The sequence below is a fragment of the Ctenopharyngodon idella genome, chromosome 18 (assembly GCF_019924925.1).
Source record: "Ctenopharyngodon idella isolate HZGC_01 chromosome 18, HZGC01, whole genome shotgun sequence".
Taxonomy (NCBI): Eukaryota; Metazoa; Chordata; class Actinopteri; order Cypriniformes; family Xenocyprididae; genus Ctenopharyngodon; species Ctenopharyngodon idella.
The window spans coordinates 34,953,384-34,976,757 of NC_067237.1; the positions used below are offsets into that span (position 1 = coordinate 34,953,384).

At 39.3% G+C, this 23,374-nt stretch overlaps 2 protein-coding genes across 4 annotated transcripts in view; both read left to right on the forward strand.

Annotated features, from left to right (window-relative positions):
- LOC127500306 (probable G-protein coupled receptor 149) overlaps positions 1-5,749 on the forward strand; it is a 29,040-nt gene extending 23,291 nt beyond the window's left edge. For 2 of the 3 annotated variants that reach the window (XM_051871402.1, XM_051871399.1), the window contains exon 4: positions 1,267-5,749. In XM_051871402.1, coding sequence (XP_051727362.1) covers positions 1,267-1,863 — 597 coding nt within the window. In that variant the 3' untranslated portion in view covers positions 1,864-5,749. The remainder of the gene's footprint in view (positions 1-1,266) is intronic. The other variant, XM_051871400.1, reaches the window with a different exon arrangement.
- A 4,796-nt stretch (positions 5,750-10,545) lies between these two features.
- Positions 10,546-23,374, forward strand: part of dhx36 (DEAH (Asp-Glu-Ala-His) box polypeptide 36) — a 45,140-nt gene continuing 32,311 nt past the window's right edge. The window contains exons 1-6 of the mRNA XM_051871374.1: positions 10,546-11,032; positions 11,500-11,639; positions 11,722-11,953; positions 12,052-12,090; positions 12,865-13,035; positions 19,587-19,666. Of these exons, the coding sequence (XP_051727334.1) occupies positions 10,736-11,032; positions 11,500-11,639; positions 11,722-11,953; positions 12,052-12,090; positions 12,865-13,035; positions 19,587-19,666 (959 nt within the window). The 5' untranslated portion in view covers positions 10,546-10,735. The remainder of the gene's footprint in view (positions 11,033-11,499; positions 11,640-11,721; positions 11,954-12,051; positions 12,091-12,864; positions 13,036-19,586; positions 19,667-23,374) is intronic.

Sequence of the window (23,374 nt, forward strand, 5' to 3'; positions counted from 1 at the left end):
TGTCTTTCCATTGAAAAAATGAAAAAGTTGAAAAAGTTTGGAGCAACATGAGTGTGGGTAGATAATGACAGAATTTAATAATGATCTGCAGAAGGTGCTACTTAATTGGACTATCCAAATTTAGACATGTGAATGGGTGACTTCTAACAAAAGAGTTTAAGACAACTTCTATAATTATAATTGTGCAGTTTACCGATTCATAAAACTTTAAAATAATTAGAAATTATGAATAATTATGTTTAAATAACAAATTATGTTAAAATGTAAATAATTTATGGCTCAAAACAACATATTTGCTTTCATCCATTTAACTTGTACTACTCAAATTTAAAGGATTAGTTTACTTTAAAATGAAAATTACCCCAAGCTTTATTCACCCTCAAGCCATCCTAGGTGTATATGACTTCCTTCTTTCTGATGAACACAATCAGAGTTATATTAATAAATTTCCTGACGCATCCAGGCTTTATAATGGCAGTGAACGGGATCAACGAGTATTATATATTATAAGTTGAAGAAAGTCCATCCATCCATCATAAATGTACTCCACACGGCTCCAGTGGGTTAATAAATGCCTTCTGAAGCAAAGTGATGCGTTTGTGTAAGAAAAATATCCATATTTAACAAGTTATAAAGTAAAATATCTAGCTTTCGCCAGACCGCCTTCCATATTTAACTTACTAAAAAATACTTTTTTCGTAAGCTGAATACGGTAGGCGTATAGAGAGGCATTACACTTTCTTCGTAAGTTGAATACGAAAGGCGGTCTGGCAGAAGGTAGATATTTTACTTTATAACGTGTTAAATATGGATATTTTTCTTACACAAATGCATTGCTTCACTTCAGAAGGCCTTTGTTTACCCCCCGGAGCCCTTTGGAGTTTTGCTTTGGATGGATGCACTTTCTTCAGCTTCATACTCGTTGGTCCCGTTCACTGTCATTATAAAGCATGGATGCGTCAGGATAGTAATATAACTCAGATTGTGTTCATCAGAAAGAAGAAAGTCATATACACCTAGAATGGCTTGAGGGTGAGTAAAGCTTGGGCTAATTTTCATTTTAAAGTGAACTAATCCTTTAAGTTTTCAGAGTTGATTTTCTTCAATATTAATTAAATGGATGACCTTATCACTGTAACATCTTATTCAATATTTTAATTATTTTGCATTTTTAAGCAGCCTTTAAACTTAAGTTTCCATTTTTTTATGTGCCTCACATTGTTTGACTCTTTAGTTGACATCATGTCTATTTGTCTTTTTATACAGAGATCCATGGCTGGGTTGGCCATTCCATTATGTGCCTTCCAGGGCACCGTTTCCCTCCATGCCCCCACAGGCAAAACACTGTCCCTCTCCACTTATGAAGTCAGCAGCGATGGCCTAAAGATCTCCCCCAACAATGCAAAGAAAGTTGAGGTGTATCGTTCCAAATCGGTGGGTCATGAACCTAGTGCAGAAGAGCCCAACTCCAGCACTGGGGGTGGGGGAGTTGGAGTCGCAGACACAAACGTAAAAATCCACCTGGAAGTTCTCGAGATCTGCGACAATGAGGAGGCCATGGACAGTGTCTCTATTGTCTCCAATATCAGCCAGTCATCCACACATGCTCGTTCGCCTTCACTACGCTACTCTCGCCGTGAGAACCGCTTTGTGTCATGTGACCTTGGCGAAACGGCCTCATACTCCCTGTTGATTCCCACGAGTAACCCGGACACGGACAACATCAACATCCACATTCCGGATACAGTAGAAGCACACAGACAGAACAGCCGGAGACAGCACCAGGAGGCTGGAGGTTACCAGGAAGAGATACAGCTGCTCAATGAAGCCTATAGGAGGCAGGCAGGTGATCAAGGGAACTGACATAACCAGATATACAAGGCTAAGCCAATAGGCTGAAAAGTCTCAAGGAAGAAGTATAGAATGTTTGGATGAAAGATTGTGACAAAAGCTCATAGAGTTGCAAGATCAGGGTAGATTAAAGCACGCAGACCTAAAAATCTGATCACCATCTAAGTACTAGCAGCAAAATCAGAGGTTGCAATGTGAAAATCTGGTTCAAGGAATCACAAGAGAGGCATTGATCTGCCAAGATGTCTTTAGTAAGCAATTGTGGGATAAAAAATAGGCTGTAAGCGTGATGAGATATGGTAAATGCTCTTACAATTAAAATTCAAAATTAGCATGCCGCATGGAGAGCTGGAGGTTTGGAGAGGGGAGTGATTTATTTGCCAAAGTGCAGCTATAATGTGGTCAGAGGTGCAATAAATCTCAAGATGAGACAGTTTTTTGGTTTGTTCAGATTTGCCCACAATTTCAAGCCTCAGTGAGGATAGATTAGGGGGTTACGGCGGTAATGGTGACTCTTGGATGGTTAGAAGTGGAGCTATCATGGTATGAATGAAGCACTGGAGAATAAGGCTGTAGTCCATGAGTGGTTGAAAGTGACGTGAAATAAAGGTTATTGGGTACAAAGGAGGAGGAATGGACTTCACTTGCTTCTCTGATGTTCTGTCATTTATTGAATACATATATTAAGTGCATAGACAGAGAAGCTTGATGAGAGGATTGAATAGAAAAAGATAAATAAATTATTTGTATGTGCATCTGTTGAGACAGACAAAGAATAGGTGTGCAAAGGGAGTGTGTGCAAGAAAAAAAGCTAAAGTAAATACATTTTAGTATTCTAGCTCAGGCAGAGACCATATGATATACTGAAATAAAACATGCCAAATGTGTACATCGCTAATCATTATATACATATATATATATATATATATTTTATTTTTTTTTAAATGTTGTTCTGCATAACAGTCAATGTGTATTTCCTCCGTTATCTAGTGTGTGTGACTGTTTAAAGGAATATTCTGGTTTAATACAAGTTAAGTGAAATCGACAGCACTTGTGGCATAATGTTGATTCACACATACACACACATACAAAAATAATAATTTCGACTTGTTCTTCCTTTTCTTTTAAAAAGCAAAAATCTGGATTACAGAGAGACTTGCAATCAAAGTGAACACTAAAATGTAATGTAAATTTTAAAATACTCAGCCATAAGATGTAAACAAAATGTGTGTTAGCATTATTTTAAAGCAGAGCAAGTTAAGCAGTGTGGAAAAAAAACACTAACCTCTTTTGTGTAAATTTATATCCAAATTTACAACTTTGTTTGCCATGACAACATAACTCTTAAAGTCCTGAAATGACCGCAAAAATTACAAGAACAACACAGAAGACATTTCTGCATCTAAATCCTCCAAAATTTGTCTCTATTCATTTCCACTGCAAGTGCCTCACAGTAACCTTATTTTAAAGAAAACTAGGAAAAAGTGGAAATTAATTAATTAATTAACATTATGCCAGAAATGCTGTCAAAAAAGTTTAATTTACATTAAGCCCGGAATATACCTTTAATTGCAATCTTAGTATGAGTGAATATGTAAATGCTGATAGCTGTATGTATGCTTGCTTCTGTATGTGGGTATTTGTTAAACTTTTTTGTAGTACTAAAGCCCTTAACTTAAGTTATGCTTTATATACATTCCCGACTTGATTGCTGAAAAAAAACAAGAGAGAGATTCTGTCAATGGAACATTCCACAAATGTAGACGTGAGTGTGATGCATGGGTCTATTTTAGGTGTTAATGTGTGTGCAAATGTGCTCATTTTTGAGCCACTTAGGAATCCTTTCCCCCCATTTTCAGTGCACTGCATTTGCAATCAGAAATGTGACCCTGGCCACTCGCTTTCATTTAATACTGGCATAAATTCAGCTCTGAAATGGAACATTCATGGATGATTCAGTAGATCCCAGTAAATTGTAGGCATGATTACGCTGCTTTTCATTTGAGCTCTGCCGTATCAGTATGTGAAACAACTATTTAAAAATGTAAAAATGAAATGCAAAGGCCATTCGTGGAGACTTGCGTAGCTCTAATAATTATTTATAATTTACTGTAGACATTATTTCTTGTTATTTTGAAATGTTAAATCAATGTTTTTAAATATATTTATTGTATATTCAGAATAGCTAGATTATTTGTCTTAGCCTTGTGTTATCAAGCAACAAAATAGCTTAGGCATAATGCTATAAACTATTTTCATCTATCCAGTGTTCTCATTAAAGATTTATTCAGTGAAAATAGCCTCATTTAAGTGTGTAGATGGGTTTATTCCCATTTGTATGCCACAGCTCTTCATTGAACTGACTCCCATGGTCTCTTTATAAATTATCCACATCTGCAAATGAAACAGAAAACCCCATGTCTGGATACTTGATGTTTTTGAGATAGCAAACGTCTCTTGCAAATTATAACTTACAGTTTATGTAAGGGCAGAAACAGCTTAATATCCACTAATGTCTTTAATTAATGTTTTTCATTTGAGATGTTATTTACCAAATACATTGCTCAGCATTATGGAAAACAAGTACATGTCTGGGACAAAGTGTTAATTCATGGAAAATAATAATTAAAGCAGAGAAAACAATTGTCATGTAAAGTGTTCAATTACTGTCTTCACATTATAGTAAAATTATTTACTATTTGCTGTATGTAGGGAAGACTGGGGCTAGCTGTCACACAGTCGATATCCCAGTAATTAAAAAGGTTTTCCCTTTTGAAAAAAAGAGTAGAACTTAATTGTATTAAATGTGCACTTTTATTGTACTTCAAATCTTAAAAGTGTATTTTAAAAAAACAGCACTTGCAGATAATATACTAATGAAATAAAAAGGCCACTTAAGTGTACACATTTATGTGAAACTACTTTTAAAAGGTGTACTTTGTAATAATGTCAAATTAACAGTTTTACTTTTAAGTACATTTAAAATAAAATAATATTCTTTAAAATTTTATAAAATAAAATTTTAAAGAAGTACAGCTATTTTGATGTGTTGACCAACATACTAATTATAATTGATCATAATTTTAACTGCATTGTGTTTAATATTGCATTTAAAGTTAATAAAGGTATATTTTAAATATACTAAATTGTAACTTCATTGTTACAAATGTGTAATTACAAATTTAAATACATGGCAATCACATTTGGCATTACTTTATATTTTAGTTTAGCATAATTGCTTCTCATTCGGCAGTACACTAAGCATATTTCAAAGACAATAAAAAATGATTATGAAATTACATAAAGATGTACTTAAGTGGGTCAAAACTAAAGCAATCTAAAGTTAAACTAATTGCATTTAGTTTTTTTTTTTTTTTCTTACACACTAAAAGTGGTACTTGAGGCCCCCTCCGTGAAACCATTCAATCATACCTAATCTTCAGACCAAGTCTGCAAAACTGCAAGCACATTATCTGCTTTACACTCAGTTTGCAATTGTAAAACAAACTTTTAGCAAAATGCTAAACACAGTTGTCTACAATAGACACACCATTCAAAACTAACAGCTCTTGTGTTTCATTTGGAAAACACTGCCATTCAAATGTATGTCATAGTTATGGACTCTTATTTTGATAGTGTGTTTTGTTTAGTTTAGTGAGTTCCTGTTTCCCTGCTCTGTTTAGTTTTGGTTTCCTTGGTTACTGATTATATCTTTGTTTGTTCATATGGTTACATATGATTTGCACCTGTCTGTCATTATATTTACTTGGCATTTGTACTCCCTATTTGGTTAAGTCCTTTGTCGGTTATCGTGCTTTATTTACGTGTGTAGTTTACTATACCCTCCTAGATGTCCTCCTGTGTTATTCTCCATGTTCATTAAAGACTTTGTTTGTTATCTCTGTGTCCCATGTATTGGACTGCTACACAACGTGACAATGCCACACTCATTTACGAATTACCTGACAAACTCCTGCACTCCTCTGCACACTGAAGAAGCAAAAGACAAAAGATAGTAGTGTTTTACATTTTACATATCCGTGTGTAGTTTGGCATATATGTGGCTAATGATGTTTGTGTGTAGAGCTGCTATACAAAAACACAATTTTTAGAGGGGTTAAAATAGTTTTGAAGTGTTTGCTTTTGCAAATGTGATGTTTTGCATGTTGTGCATGTGTTTCTATGTGTTCTAAAGTTTAGAGAAATGGAGCCATAGTTTGAGAAACTGTAATTAATAAAAATAAAATAAAAAAAAGAATATAAATTGAAGCTATAATAAATTTACATTTAATTGCAATTAAATGCATGAAGTGCCTGAAAACATTAAATTCCATTAAGTATATTCTTTCCCTAAGTATATTATTTCCCTAAAAAGTACTCTTTTTTTAAAAGCATGCTAAAGTGTACTTCTTTTTCATAAGGGTACTGCAAGTTCAGCTGCAATTTATTTTTAGAACTGTCTTAATTAGAATATTTTTGTGAATTCTGTTATCAAAACTATATTTTGAATAATCTGGGTAAGCACGTGAAGAAAAAAATACAAAAAAAAAACAACAACAACTTTGAGTAATATTTATAAAATGTGTGACATCTAGTCCTGCCCCCTATTTAATCTACTTATTTCCACATTCAGAATCCTTGACATTAATTGGATAGATTTCCCTGAAAGACTCAACTCTTTTACAAGTAACTTTATTATCCAAAGGACTATATTTCTGAATGTTTCTGAAAACATTCAGAAATACATTAAATATTATCACTTCTTAGAGGCACATTTTTTCCACCTCTTTTGCTCCTCCAGAGCACTGCATACTTCAGTTGCTGCAGCTGCAGGGCACTGGAGGGACTGAGGGCTGATTGTAGTGACCCATCACATGTTCACAGCAGAGCTGCTCTTAAGAAAATGAAAGCTCTCTATCCTCCATTTGTGTTTCATCTCAGCTACTGCTGTTTTGAAGACTGACACTCCCCGCAGTCCCTCCTCCCTCCCTTTCACAAACAAGGCAAGTTCTTTACAAGAGCCTGACATTCAGATTGCGTTTTATCGCAATTAACTGTGAGTTACATCTAAAGCTATCAGGAGATGTTGTGTAGTGAGTGAAAGATTGACAGGCTACTGAAAATGGGGGTGTTAAATCAGTAGAGAGTGACAGAGGTGGTGATTAAAGAGTAAAAGTGAGAACAAGATGCTCCTCAACATAAATAAAAAAAAAAATTTAAAAAAATTGTGGAACAACCTGTCATACTGATTGAGGGACAAGATGTGTTTATTAAAAAGGACACAAAGCGAAAATGGAAGGAATAAGAGATAGACAGATTAAAAACAACAATACTTTTTGTATTTGTTAAAGGGATTTGTGTAATTTCTTATGTGACGGCAAGTCGCAAGCTCCTATTACTTCCTGCTTCTTTACCAAATCTATCTTAAAATAACACCTTTTAATCCTTCACAGACAGACGTGTGAATGTAAGTGACACACACGTACACACTCTTCCCAGCCTGTCACATCCTGCCAAAGATATCAATATCAGATACCCCCAACTCCCTTGTCTGCTTAATTATGTAAAGACTTAAGCTTCAGAGTACCACCATAGGTCTGTGGGTGGAGTGTAAAGCTAGTTGGCCTGTGTATAAAGCTTTTCAATGAAGTTGGACTGGATTGAATTGGACTGGGAATGAAACTTTCACAGACTTCAACACACATTTGAAAATTTGAGGACAGGAATCCCCTCACCACCATCAGTTCTGCCCACCATGTTCCTTTAAAGTATGGCTTTTGTCACACCAAACACATGATAATATCTTAGTAATTCTACATGCTATCTTTTAGATCTTTTAAATTAAATTGGTAGCAACTGATGGTCAAGTCAAGTCACCTTTATTTATATACTGCTTTTTACAATGCAGATTGTGTCAAAGCAGATTTACAGTGAAAATAATTTGGTCAGCTAGCACACACTTTTTCTGTGAAATTGGTTCACCGGGGAAGACTAGCTGGTAAACATAGTGAAGACACCAGCATCCAAAACATAATAAAAGCTTTTGAGCAGCTATGGTAGTCTCCTTTGCAGGGACAGCACAGTTGCTACAGTGGTTCTCAACCAGGGGGTCAGGGCCCACTAGGGGGCCTCACTATGACTTAAAATGATAAATAATAAAATGATGACAAAATATTAAAAGCATTAAAATGAGCTAAAACAACTAAAATTAAGATGTTTCCATCATGTTAATTCACCTCATCAACAGTTCTTTTTGTTTTCTTTAAAGAACCATACAGAACCTGCGTATTGTGGTAGCCTATTAATAAAATCTTAAAGGGTTAGTTCACCTAAAAATGAAAATTCTGTCATCATTTATTCACCCTCATCATGTTATTCAGCACATGCTTCAGACACGCCCTCAGTCAAGCATTGATGATGACACCCTGTGTAATGAAGCGTAGCACGCTTCCTATAGAGACACACACTTAGGCATACGCATTAGCTTGATCCAGCCTGAAAAATGCAGTTTTTGTCATGATTCGAGTGTTTAGAAACAAACTTTATGAGACAGTTGTTGTCAGATTTCATTGGTGATTTCAAATATGAAATTTAATCGAAAGCTTGGTGAACAGCTTTGGAGAATTTGATGTTTCCCCATTCAAAGAGATAGGAGCTGTACTTGCATGCCTGAGAGGTGTTTCAAAGATGGCTGCCGAGCGAAATGACTTGTCTTAAAGGGACTTTGCAGTCCATGCAACTACCACTTTGACGCTTCAAATATTTCATAAGGAGATCGTAAAACTAATCCATATGAATTGAACAGTTTATTCCAAATTTTCTGAAGAGACAATAGATCGCTTTATATAATGAACAGATTTAATTATTCACATATAAACATTAATCAATGCACACATCAGTTATAGTAAATGGATGCTCAATCATGTTTGCTTGACGTGCAAGAACCAATGTTCATTCTCATGTGTCATGCAGCACGTTTGAGCTTCTGCAAGAACCAATGAGGTTTGCTCTCATGTGTCAAGACAAATATGGTTGAGCTTCTGTTTATATTCACTGATCAATGTTTATATGTGATTAAAACTTCTTTTTTTTAACCCTTTAAAACATCATGGGCATTTTTTTTTTTTTAATAAATAAAGAGTACATTTTTTATTGTTTATTATATTGTTGTGGACAATGTGGGGGCCTTGGAGTTCTATAACTATGTTTCAAAAAGATAATGCTATTTTTAAAGTTTACACATTTTTTGAAAACACAATTTAAGGTGTGAGTGTCTGTTTGTGGTAGAATGTGCGGACAGAATGAGAGAGAAAGAAGAAGAGAAAGAATGGTGGGTGTAGGTTCATTTAAAAATGAGGACTTGCTGTGATTGTAAAGACCTAATACATATTTCATAACAGGGTCTGGGAGCTTCTGCAGGATAAGTCCTCCGCACCTTCCCCACGCAGTTCTCCCATCACAACGCCACAGGGTTCTAATTATCTCCCTGCATTCTGTTAAAACAGTCGCTGTTTCAGCTTCCTGTTAATCCCTGCCTCTGCTCTGCTGCCTTTAAACAAGACACTAATGACAATATGAGCATAGGCCAATTAGAGTATAAGCATTACGACAATTGCCTGAAGTCTTGATGCTCAAAGGCAGTAAACACAGCTCCTTTTGTTGATACCATTTTTGCTGTGCAATACTGCAGGAAAGCAGGAGACAATAACTTATCTTAGACTTGGAAATGTATCTATTACACCACCAAAGGAGATGCTAAGTGAACATAATTAGTGTTCCTGGGTCTTGAGATGAACATTAAAATGATTCATGACACTCTGCCCTTTTCTGTGTGAGAAAACTCATTAGCATTTTTTTTTCTCCAGAAAAAGTTTTGTTTCTAGAGGTATACGTTTTTCCTTTATTTGGTTACATTATGTTTTGATTCTATTCCAGTTGATAGTGGAATAAAACATGGGATTTTTCAAGTATGTTTCTGTAAGGTGAGGCAGTCCTCCTGGATTCAGCCACTAAGACATTTACATGGGTGAGTGCAGCCACTGGACTCACTGAATTAAAAAGGAATAATTTGTTCCCTTTGTTGAGCATGTAACTCACTCACTCACTCACTCACTCACATAAATAAATAAATAAATAAATATTTTGTCATACATACATAGGCTATACAACATTGTCAGATCCATACTTATTTCAGTTATTGTCTTCTATGTTATATGATCATTATATGTTATATGTTATATGACTGCTTGTTCACTTTTTTGTTGTTGTTATTTGTCAATATTATGTAAAGTGACCTTTGGTTCTTGAAAGACGCTATATAAATAAAACGTATTATTATTATTATTGTTATTACCTGTTGTCTGTTTTTGGGTTGCTTTTCTGCTTGTCAGACTGGGAGACTCATTAAAACTAGCTAAAACCAGCAATGTTAGGCTGGATTAAGCTGTTTTTTGTTCCAGGTGAATAATATTAATAAGAAGAATATAATAAAGAATAGAGATTCTAAATAAAACAAGATCACGCATAATTTTTGTTTAATTAAATGTTTCTGTCATATCATATATTAAATCAATCCATGATTTGGTTAGGATTTGGAGAAGCGTCTCGCTTCGATTTGGGAGAGTTTAAAAAACAAACAAAAACAACTCACAGCGCATGCGCAGCCAGCACCAATCGCATACCATAGCGTCAATATTAGTCGCCTGGTTCGTCATATGTGTACGACATTTGAGATATTTGAGAAAATAACGTTATGGACTGTAGTACGTAATGATAAATGACAATCAGAGGCATTTTTAACACTTATCATCTTTAAACCGGCATCTGATTTGCAGCAGCTGTTCCGGTTCATATGATCACTGACCGGTGCTATTAGTCCGGCGGCATGAGTCATGGATATGGTAATAGACGCGGTCGGAGAGGAGGGGGTCGGCGGTTCGGAGATGGAGGGTCCAGGTGGGATGGAGGAGCTGGATCCAGTGGGGGTGCAGGATACCCGAGGAGCTCTGACTGGGACTCAAGGGAAGAGCAAGGACATGGAAGGGGACGAAAAGGAGGAGGAGGAGGAGGAGGAGGAGGAGGAGGAAGAGGCAAACATCCACCCCATTTGAAGGGTCGAGAAATAGGACTGTGGTATGCCAAATGGGGCGGCATTAAAAGATCTGAGGCAGAGAGGAAATCTGTGAGTAGTGGACGGTTACAAACATGTCAGATTGTTTGTTTATGAAATATAGTTGAATTATAGTACTTATAAATGTAGAATAAAGTGTACACACAATTTCAGAACTGAAATGAACACCTTTTTATTATTAACCTTATTTGATTATGGCTGATTTCCACCACCACTTGGTCAAAGTCATTCTAAAAAGTAAAAAGTTGTAATGAAGTTAAATTTTGTAAGAAATTCATCCTTGAGCACAATTTATCTTTGTCTACATAACAAATTTCCAGCATTTAAGCAGAAGTCTTGAGAAAATCAATTGTACCAAAATATTTGTTGGGTATATCAATATAAAGTTTATGAGTGGTACCATTTTGTGCATAAAATTCAAAACTTGGAAAACTTTTTCTTGGAAAATGTTTATTTGACAAATCAGTATCTATATAATTATGCATATTTTAAGACTGAGAATGGTTGTGTCATTTTAGAGGGCTGTTGTTCAGATGGATGAGTCTCGAGAGCAGCACATTACTCAGTTGCTGAATTCAGTCCAGAGAGATCCGGGCAGAGCCTCGCATCCCTCCACGTCTCAGAGCTGGAGGGTGAAGGAGGAGCCCAGCGGCCACAGGTGCAAATGCAATATTGTACAATCATCAGGGTCCACTTAGTTTTCCGGAATTATGCTTAAAGAAATTGTGTCTACATTCCAGTTACTTTGACGGAGATGAACCTCCAGAACCTCAGAACATTGTGAAAGTGCCAAAAATTGAGCCTAAAGAGGAGAAACAGGAAGATGAGCTGGGAGCAAATGTGAAAGAGGACCTTAATGATACTGACCTGGAATACTTATTCCAGGATGTTGTGCGGACACCCTCCCTGGATGAGGAGCTCAAGAAAGATCAGGAGAAGAAAAAAGATAACGCTAGATACATTGATATGCTGGTGAGACAGAAAAATATTTACCAAAACTTCATGTGTCAAAAAAAAAGAAATGCTCTTTTGCCCACAACTTTGTTTTAATGCGGCATTTCCTTTTTCAGAAATTCAGACAGAAGCTCCCTTCCTATGGGATGAGAGAGGTAAATGTCACCTTTTGTGATTCATATACAATTATATCACTGTAAAAAAATATCCCGTTATATTTACGGTAAAACAACTTATAACCATATATGTCATTAAGTGCTATAATGTTAACATAACTACTTTAACAAAATCTGCCTTTTTACCATAAATGTACCGATAAACACCAAAATAATACAGGTGTCACAATAGAAAGCCATATGATGAATCAAAGTTCATTGTAGAGCGGTCTGTTCATAAAATGTGGTCAAGACGGTGCACAGGGTCACACACGCAAAGACAAAAAAAAACATCAAAGCAACACACATGACACTAGAATGATGCAATAAACATGAACTAAATAACATAAAATGTAGCACAAAACACACTAATGTACATAACTTATAACAAAAATAAGAAAGGACAAAAGGGTTTATAAAAATGTAATCATATGTGATGTGTGAATCAGGGACTTCTGGGAATGTCCTTTTACTGTTTTTTTTATTATTATATGGTAATTCATGGTTTTTACTTGCTAAAACCATAAATTTGACAGTATTTTACAGTAAAATTACATGTAATGTGATGTTAAAGTGATTTACAGTTTTTGACCATATATGGTAAAGTAACTTGCATGTTTTTACTGTGAAATTTTTACAGTATTTTTCTGATGTGTTTACATCTCTTTTAGTTTTTATTTTTAATATGAAGAAGCATTTTAGTTAGCTGATCACCCAGTGAATGTTACTATTTTTAGTCCTCTCATGCCCCTTTCTGTCTTTGTCTTACTTTAGGAGCTGGTTAAACTGATCAGTGCTAACCAGGTACTGGTAATCAGTGGAGAGACAGGCTGTGGTAAGACCACCCAGGTCACTCAATTCATCCTTGATGACTTCATCCAGAGGGGCATGGGCTCTCTCTGCAGGGTGGTTTGCACGCAGCCACGGCGTATCAGTGCCATATCTGTAAGTACAAGAAACTGTCATTAGCATTTGCCTCAAACTTGTGGTTGTAGGGTAAAGTGTTTCAAATGCTTCAGTGAGTAGCGTGATCCTGCAATACCACAGGCTGCAGTTTCAGGACTGCATTTTATGTCCACTTTATTTCTAGGAAATTTTAATTCAATCCTTAAAGCAATTGAAAAATCGAAAATTGCTCCAAATAGCTTGATATATATTCACCTTGAGGTAGGTTAACGCTGTGTCTTGTGATGCTTTGCAGAAAGCAGCTCAGCTGTGTGTGTATACTTTCATGTGTATTGGATGAGGCGTGGCTTTGGACGGCAATTTGCAGGGAGGGTGGGATCATATGCTTTCAATGCTAGCAGGCTAATGTTAGCGTTTCCCAGATCACCCACTGCACCTTTAATAGTGAGAATAGGACCATAAACTAAAGTGTGACCAAAATTTCCTATCAATGTTGAAAATTTTTTACTGCTATATATTTTTGTGAAAACCACGATCGTCTCAGGTTACGTATGTAACCATGGTTCCCTGAGAACAGGGAACGAGACTCTGCGTTAACCGCTATGGGGAACCGTCACTCGTGACAGGTGTCTGAAATGCCAAAGAATCACATCACTCCAATCCTATTGGCCAGCGACAGCCTATGACGTAAACATGGCGCGAACCCGGAAGTATAAAGGGGGCGCCCGAGGAAGCAGTCAACACCTACTCGTCTTGAGGGACTGTCCAGCAGGCAGCCCGAAGCATGGCATGGGAACGCAGAGTCTCGTTCCCTGTTCTCAGGGAACCATGGTTACATACGTAACCTTAGACGTTCCCTTTCGAAAGGGAACTCAACTCTGCGTTAACCGCTATGGGGAACGATATACCCACGCCGCCATGCTAAGGAGAGTGCATGCCAATATGACTAGACAAACGCACAGCAGTTTCCAGAGAAACGCCGGGAGCAACTCCCCCTCGGGTCACGCAAGGCTGTCAGTGACAGCATTCCCTACGGCCAACAGCCTAAGCTGAGCCTAAAGAGGTTCTCCATAGAAAGCCTTCCAAGGCTGCCTAGGGCATCTGGGACCAGCATTCCGTGGAAAGTGGTCCCTTAAAGGGAATGTGGCCAGGAAACCAAAGGGAACCCCGGCCAGTCACAAGAGGGGAACAGAGTCACCCTCGACGCCACCAGGGAGGCCGTACCAATTTGCCGCAGACCAGAATTAGACTGGGCCAGCCCTGTCTGTCACACAGAATCTCCATAGCGCATTCTTCAGAGAAGAGAGCAAGTAAGAGCGACTGCGAAAGAGCAGTGAGCAACTCAAACCCACGCGCAGAGATGGGCATCCCGGAGAGCAGAACTCAGCTGAGTGCTGTAAACCCTCGTATTGAGGGGAGTAAAAGACCCGCTCATCCTGGGATCTACTCAGTGTCTAACAAACACACCTGAGGAGGCTGTGCGCTAGAAAAAACCCTGGAACAGGGGAGCACAAACCAGCCTAGGGGGCTGGTCTCAGCGGGAGACTTCACAGAAGTCTACAACCAATAACCAGCTTAGGGAGCTAAGCACAATTACAAAGTCAACCCAAAGGGAAGTACGAAGCTCAACCTAACAGATAGACCATACTGTAGGCACATAATTATGGAGGCCGGAAAGAGCCTACAACATAAATGAAGTTCTGAAGAAGAACTAGAATCACACCAGAGACGTAAAACAGATGGTGGTATTAGGGTGGCAAGAAGCCACTCGCCTAGAACAAATGTGCCGTAGCGCACGACCAACCATACAATAAGGCTACTGTGGGTGCCCACAAACAGTCTATCCCAACACAATCCAGCGAGCAGTGTACTCAGTAAAGAACCTTTTACTCTTTAAGCAAGAGGAGTACAGTGTACGCCATCAAGCGCTAAAGAAGGCCCCATGGGCCTATAACCTTAGCAGGCATGTGGCATCAGCTCGTGGCAGTGTTATCAAGCTCCAGGCAAGACAAACCGACTACGAAGGAGGTTAATGAGTCAGCCGGAGCCCTGGCCAGCCAGCGACATAAATGCCCTTTTACTGTTTTCAGTAAAAACTATTAAAGAAAACACAAAAAAGGTGTAAGCCAGCATGTTCTAAAGTTCTAGGAGCAAAAATAGAACCAAGTAAACAACAATGGTAACTACTTAGCTCAACTAGAGCTAAAGGAGACCATGCTCAAGGAAGTAAATGCATAAAAACACACAAATAGCTGGTTTTAACACAAGAACTTACCCTGAGAGGCAAGCCACTCAGAAAAAGTACTCAGTAAAAGCACCTTTTACTCTCTAAGCGAGAGGAGTACAAAGCCGAGCTCCAACATGATACATAGGAGGCCTACAAAGGCCTACGACTCGAAACACGTGGCGTCAGCTAGTGGCGATCAAGACCCATCCACGGTGATGAGTCAAATAGAAACCAAAGCAAACTGAGCCAACATGCAAACTAAAGGGAGGCCCTATTGGGGCCTACAACCTAAGAACATATGGCCCCAGCCAATGGCCACTAAATGACTAAACCAGCCAGCAGTACTCTTAAAAAAAACCAACATTTGGAAGAGTACGCACACACAGCACTTAAGAGAGGCCTGATCTAGGGCCTACTCTTACAGAGGTGGGTGTGGCCGATGGCGGTGAAAGTCAGAAAAATAAAGACTCAACCATGGAATGAGTGCAACATAATCAACTCAGTCGTGCCAACATGAGAATTAAAAAGGAGACCTGAAAGGGCCTACTACTTTTAACACCATGTGGCGCTAGCCAGTGGTCATAATGGGGACCAAGCTCCAAGGGGACCAGCTCTAGACCCAACAAGTTAGTTGTGGGTAACTAGCTACACAACCTGAGCTAAGCCTGCACAATCCAACGGGCAAATGTACATGGTACAAAAAACATATGCTACCATGGTCTAAGGGAGGCCCACAAGGCCTACTACCTCAAACGACATGCGCATAAGCCTGAGGCAGTGCTAAGATATGTGAGCAAACTCATGATCGCGAACCAACAGCGCCCAAGACAAGCTGTACCTGGAAGAGAGGCTACTAACAAAAGAGCCAACAATCTAACAGTAAATGTAAAACAGTTGCTGTGGTCAGATCAACCGGGAGTGAACAAAGACCAAATCTATTCTAAGCAGAATAAGGCCGTCTACAGTCAACCTGAGTGTGCAATCCAACAGGTGATGCACTCAGTGAAGCACAAACCCTAACCGGGGAGTACAAAAACACCACGCACTTAGATAGAGGCTAACCCAAGCCGACAATCCAGAGACAGGTGATAACCTGTGGCAGCACTAAGTAAGCTCACATAATTGAAGATATGTAGGGCTGCGGCTAAGAACCCAAAGCAAACAAGCTTTGTAAAACATGCCATCCAAAAGGATAAATGTTCCACAGCCTTAACAACAGAACTAAGATCTGTGATGAACCCTTGAGAACGAGAGCTAAAATCATTTAGCATTGTACACTCAACTTGAATAATATCAAGGGGCTCATGCGGAAACATAAGCATGACAGGTTCTGAAAGTGGGGCCTAGCAACACTGCATAGCTACCACCTGGGGAAACAAACTAGGAAGGCTAACAACAGCCTATAACCTTAGCTGTTAACCCTAGCCATAGCACCTACATATAATGAAGGGGAAAAAGGGCATATGGCCAACATCTCCCTCGGGAGGCGGCCAGAACTAGGAATTATACACCCTGAAAAAGGGGGGTAGCAAAATGGGGATGATGTAACAAACAAACACCTAACCTAGTTCTAGCCTAGCTACAAGCTAAGGCCTAGCAGGCTTGGGCTTCACTTTGCAACCTTCAAACACAAAGGGAAAAATGAAGCACTACAAGCCAACAGAGTCAGGTGGCCGAAACAGGCCGTCCTGCATACAAATAACTGAAATAATAAGTGCAAACTCAAACAAGACTATAATATAGCTGAAAAGCTGCATTTAACACAGGGAGCTAAACCTAACGGCCAAAAACAAGGCCTGCAAGAAACTAGCCAGCCTATTGATTCAGTTATTTTGCCCAAAATAAACCCCTTTCACAATTACTGACTATATGCTCAGGAAACTATACAGGAAAATAAGGTCTAAAAACATAAAAATTAGACCCATCTTACCTCCTGCGGCTCGTAGAACGAAGATTCCCCCTTCCTTTCTTAGAATGAAGAAGGATAAAATCCATAGTTCTTTTAAGCCTAAAAGTACTTTTCACTATCAAGCCAGAAGGCGGGCCTTCAGAAAAATATTCATCATGGGCCCAACCGTCAGCCTGACTGTCAAAAGCCTGAGCACATAGATGTCTGAAATGCTCCCGGGAGGTGGAGGAAGAAGAGAGAGCGAGAGCAAACAAAAGAAATGCCCCGCGCGAGAGAGGAGATCGATCAGCGGTACCGCTGGCGCCTCTGATCGATCACCTCCCTCAGGTCCTGCTTCTTCCTCCTAGCATCCCGCCGTCTCTGCGACTTACTCCAAGGAGGAGGAGGAGGTGCACGAGCGGCGACACTGGATTTCTGGGCCTGTCTTTGAGCCTCGACTCGAGACGGGCCCCGACCTCCCGGCTGTTTGGGCCCAGAGCTGGATCTGAGCGGGATACAAGATCTAAATGCTGCAGAGCGCGCCCTCGCCTCCCTGAATTTTTCGACCACCGCCTCGACGGAGGTACCGAAAAGCTCAGTAGGCGATACCGGGGCATCGAGGAGAAAGTTCTTCTCTTTCTCCCCGATGTCCGCACAGTTCAACCACAGATGTCGCTCTGTGGCCACCATGGCCGCCATCGACCTGCCGATCGAGGTGGCCGTCTGCTTGGTGGCCCTCAGAGCAAGATCCGTGGTGCGGCGCAGCTCTGCCATCGCCTCAGGGACAGACCCTGCCCCTGGTCCAGATCCTTAAGCAGGTCAGCCTGGTAGGCCTGCAACACTGCCATCGTGTGCAATGCCTCACCAGCCTGACCCGCAGCGGCGTAAGACCTGCCATTCAAACGTGATGTCATTTTCAGCGCTTTGGATGGCAGGACCGGAGCTCTCAGTGTCGGTGCGCTCCCTGTAGCGAGATAGTTCGCAAACGTCTCATCAACAGGTGGCATCGACACATACCCATGCTGGCCCAATCCCTCAACATCAGCGAAACTAGCCCGCTGATATCGATGAATTCGGGCCGAGTATGGGTTCTTCCATGCCTTCTCGATCTCAGAATGCAGATCGGGAAGGAATGGAAGGCTCACTGGAGTTACTGGGTTATGGTCCGAAAGGAACCGTTCGTCAAGCCTGCCGCGAACAGGCTCCCTCCTAACGCGCTCCCAAGGCAGCTGCATAACCTCCAATAACTCCAAAAACGCCGGGCAGGGCGGCCTGGAGGGAGCCGCGGGCTCGCCCGCTTCTCCCTCCACGGCCATCTCCTGCTCTCTGGGGCTTGCAGCCAGAAGAGCACTCGCTCCTGGATCCGAAGACGTCAAAGACAGGACGTCATCGTCATCCAGGAGCGCGTCCTCGTCAGCCGCTTCGGTTTGAGAAAGGTTTACGCCCCTCTCAAATTTCTCAGCGAGCTCCACCTGTGAGCCCCATGATTTCAGCCGCCGCTCAGCCTCAGCACGAGCAGGGCCGGAACCACCGGGCAAAGGTGCCGACGCCTCTTCCCTCGAGAAGAGGGCCAGACGAGAACGGAGCTTCCTCATAGGAAGACGCTCACAATTAACGCAGACAGCGCCCTCGAGCACTGTCCGCGCGTGCTCCTCGCCCAAACAAAAAACGCACGGGTCGTGTGAGTCCTCCTGTGTTAGAAACCTGGGACAAGGATCAGCACACTTCCTGAAACGTTTGTCAGTCATAATAGAAAGTAATTCCTTACTGGAGATGAGATCAATGGCAAAGACAAGACAGTCCTGAAGGACGAGAAGATGTTGACTGCTTCCTCGGGCGCCCCCTTTATACTTCCGGGTTCGCGCCATGTTTACGTCATAGGCTGTCGCCGGCCAATAGGATTGGAGTGATGTGATTCTTTGGCATTTCGGACACCTGTCACGAGTGACGGTTCCCCATAGCGGTTAACGCAGAGTTGAGTTCCCTTTCGAAAGGGAAACATTTTTTTTTCTAGATTCGTTGATCAACAGAAAGTCCAGAAGAGCAGCATTTATTTGAAATAGAACTCTTTTGTATCATTATATGTCTTTTTGCTGTCACTTTTGATCAATTTAATAAGCATTGTTACTGAATAAAATGTATTAATTTATTTAAAAAACCTTTATACTGCATTCTTTTTCCTTCCCACATGATTCAACTTTTTTTTTCTTTTTTAATAACACTATGATCTTAACATGGGGCAAGTTGTGTCACTGGACCAGTGACAAGCCATATAGATGCTTTCAAGTTCAGTATACATAGCAGAAATTAAATATAGTTAGGCCTTTTTGTTTTTGTTCTTTCTTCTTCTTGATTTGAGGACAACTTAATTAAAAAGCAGCATAGCTTATCCCACTCTTCCTACATCATCTGTATTGGTCCCACTAAAGTATTTTTCTGTTTTTTAAAAAGGTATGAGTAAGTGCTTGTGCTTAGGTTGCAGAGAGAGTGGCTGCAGAAAGGGCAGAGCCGGTGGGAGAAGGGAAGTCCTGTGGGTATCAGATCCGTCTGCAGAGGTGAGTGAATCAGATCTGTCATTCTTAATCCTGTAATCCCCATTACGGTTCTATGGTGGTTATTTTTTTATAGCAGAGTTCTGGCAGATGGGTGGAAAGATTCTTTTTTTCTCTACGTTTAATTTTGCCTGTCAGACAGTTTGAAGTTCTCTTTCTCAACTAGCCAGAAACCCTAACTAATTTATGCTTTGTACACTTGCAGAAATTCTTATCTAGGTTTGCCTTAGGCTCTATAAAGCAATAAATATGTTTTCAGGTTTGTTTAACAATATTAAGACCAATTTATTGTAGCAATTTAATTTCATTAAATTTAGACAGTTTAATTGAACTAAACAGTAGCAGTTGTTTAACTGTTGGATATGAAACTTGGGCTGTGGATTGCGATTTGTATGACAATACAGTAGTGGAAACTCACAGATCCAAACCGCACTGAATATTTTACACTCTGTCTGTCTAAGTCTCTCAGAGACGGAACGTTCTGGCCTACACTGAGGCATTATGATGAACTGAACAAGCCTTAAAATTTTCTTCTAAAAATAGTCCTACTGAAGACACTGTATGTTTTATAATGAGAGAAAAAGCAGATTATTTTTAGAAGAGGTGAAGATAATTTATCAGTTGATGGAATTGAGTTTTCTTTTGTACTATAGACAGCTTTTTTTGCTGTGAATTTTTTTTTTTTTTCTCTTTGTGCTTCCTCAAAGAGGTCAAAGCATAACTTTTAACAATCTTACTCTATTTCCTTGAGCCCTGTTATAATGTTAGTCAATATTTATATTTTTTCTTCCTTTCTCTGACCCTTTGAGTCACAGTATTTACTCACAGGCTGCAGTTTTTCTGTTGGGTCCAACAACAGGGCCGCAAAACGTTCTGTGCCAAAATGTGTTGCTTGAACTGTCCAGATCAGACTGACATGATAATCAGGGACCTTGTTAAAAATAAACCGTTCTTTCTTTGAGAAGGTTATTCAGAGATTTCACACAGATGGGTAGGTACAGCCCAAGCATTTTGTTAGACTAAATATCAACTTTAAAAACAGCGTTGTTCTGGTGTTTAGGAATAATATCTGTCCTAGTTTTCTCCTTAAAAGTGCTTTTTTTCATAGTTCACCATCACTGGGTGAAGTTGTTGATGTGGAAATGTGTAAGGTGGTGTGTGTATTCATCCTTGTGGTGTTATGTTGCAGGTTAGTTTCAATTGTCATTTTGGACTGGGAAGAAAGTTTTGAGTTCTGAAAGATACATTGTTTTCATAAAATATCATCTGTTTTATTTCAAAACATCAAGGTTGATTTTTCACGATATTAATACCTTTTCTTTTTTTTAACAAGCTGTAGGAAAACTAAGTACTTAAAGTTTTCTTTTTTTCTTTGAGGAGAGATGCAGGAGAATTATTATTTTTTTTTTTTTCCTGTGTGTGTGCTTTCATTCAAGCGAGAGAAAAAAAGTGGATTAGGCAGCGAGGTCACTGGAACATGTTGTGTCCAAGAGTAGGTAATTGCCTCTCTTCTGAGGGGGAAGATAGAGGACTGATTAGAGCTTGCTAACAAATATCTCACAACTCTTCTTCTCTCAGTTCATTTTTTCCCATCCTCATTTGTTTCTTCTTGTTTCATTTTTAGTGGTGCCAAGGCAAGCATTACTATTGCTATAATCATCATTTACTCATCCTCATGTTGTTCCTAACCCATAGATTGAATTTGAGCTTAGATTTCTGTCCCTTTTGAAAGAAGATTTTAAAAGAATTAAATAATTATTAAGTATTAAAAGGATTAAGGGAATAAATAAAAGTAAAAATTGTAAAAAATAAGCTCTACTGCAGTTGCAAGGTAGGCCTAATCAATTTAAACTATTTGAAAATAATATTTTGTTTTAAAATATGCATACGTTCACTCGACATCTGATATGTCAAATGCAAAATGTTTCTTGTCTTGTTACATGAATCAAATGTAAATTATATCATATTTTAAATTCAAAACAGTGACTTTTTTTAAAAAGTTGAGTTGCTTGCATCCCTGGATATTACTCTCCTTCGTTAAGCATTCTTCTCGTAAAACAGTTAAATATCAATGTTTAGCTGCTACTTTCCACGCATTCTTTCAGAGATAAAACTAATGCGTTGCGCTGGAATTCATACTCGTCTTCTGTAAGACCCGCCTTCTTTGATTTGATTGGTCATCTCACTCATTTTGACATTGACAAGCGCTGTTAGACTATTGAGACAGAGCATTGCAACCTAAAACTTTTAAAAAAATTTGTCATCCAAATAACAAACAGAGCTGCGCATAATGAAGTGCAGCAGAGCAGCATCAAGAATATACATTATTGAGGGACAATTTGGCCATTTCTAATTTTTGGGGAGACTTTGGGGAGTCCCTCTAAATGTCTATGGTAGCTTTATATCTAACATATACTCTACATTTCATACAGTTATTATATGTATCATATCTTCTACATTTAAAATTTATAATCAACGACTGCTATTCAAAGAGTCAAAAAACATCTTAGGCCTAACTTACCTAATGCAGAGGAAGCTGGCGGCGCCTCATTTCCTAGTTGTGCCTCTGAAGCGTCAGAGTTAGAGCCCCCTCTCCTTTAGTTGTGGGTTTATTTTAAAAAACGATGAATAAATATCCATTTAGTTTTGTTAGCCTGCTATTTAGCATAAGCCTCAACCATAGCGGGAACAGAGTGAGAAGAGAGTCATCTCGCGTACCACCGCGATATGATTCGCGAGTTGGGACTTGGGAGAGAGTGGGTTTCTTTTTTTTTAATTTATTATAGTATTTAAAAATTATTTAGCCCTAATTTACTCATTCTACTCACTAAAATAATAAGATAAGACAAATAAAATGAGAAAATGTGAATTATATGATTTATTTTTATTTTATTCATAGCTCCCACAAAATCACAAATGGCAACTGTGCGAGAGTGTTTCCGTACTGTATGTGTGGACGAGAGCGGGAGAAAGACAGCATGTGCTTTCAGTACATGATAAAACATAATTTTGTCGCAAAAAACATGGGAATAATTTATCGTTTTTGTCCTACTGTTAGTCAGGCCCTGCTAGTGTTAAAACAGGAGTTAGTGAAGAGAACGAAGACTTCAACTCATCAAGTGTCTAATACCCCCTTCACACATTTGACATCTTTCAAGAAATGAGAGAAAGAAAGCGGGGAGAAGGGTGGGTACTGAGAGGTGTGTCAGTGTGGAATTGGTTTCAGCTGTGCCGAGAGAGATGGAGTGATAATGTGAAAAAGTGTGAATGGGAGTGCTGGGGAGAAGAAAAATGGGTTGTTAATCTTGAGGAAGTGTGGAGGACTGGTCCTGAGAGAATAAGGTGGAAGGGCTGAGGGCAGGAAAAGAAATGGAGAAGGAGAGAGGTGAAGAGAAGTACAGATGCAGGTGGCCTCTTCAGGCCACAAGAGGTTAATATGTGCAGGGCCTCTCGCTTTTTCCTCTTTTCCTCACTTATACATCAATCTAAAGCCTCTGGCGCTCCCAGATACCTTTCCCTGTTGCCCTAGTCTGTTCGTGTCTGACAGTGTGTGGGAGCAGGTAAGGAGGTTTAGCATAGTCTTATGAAGTCTTATGAATTGCAGAGTGTTAATATGTAAAATAGAAAGTTCATTTGAATTACTGACACACACCTCATTGTTAGGCTTGTTTTTTTCCACTAATCGTCTTGTTCACTCTTATATTCTAATAA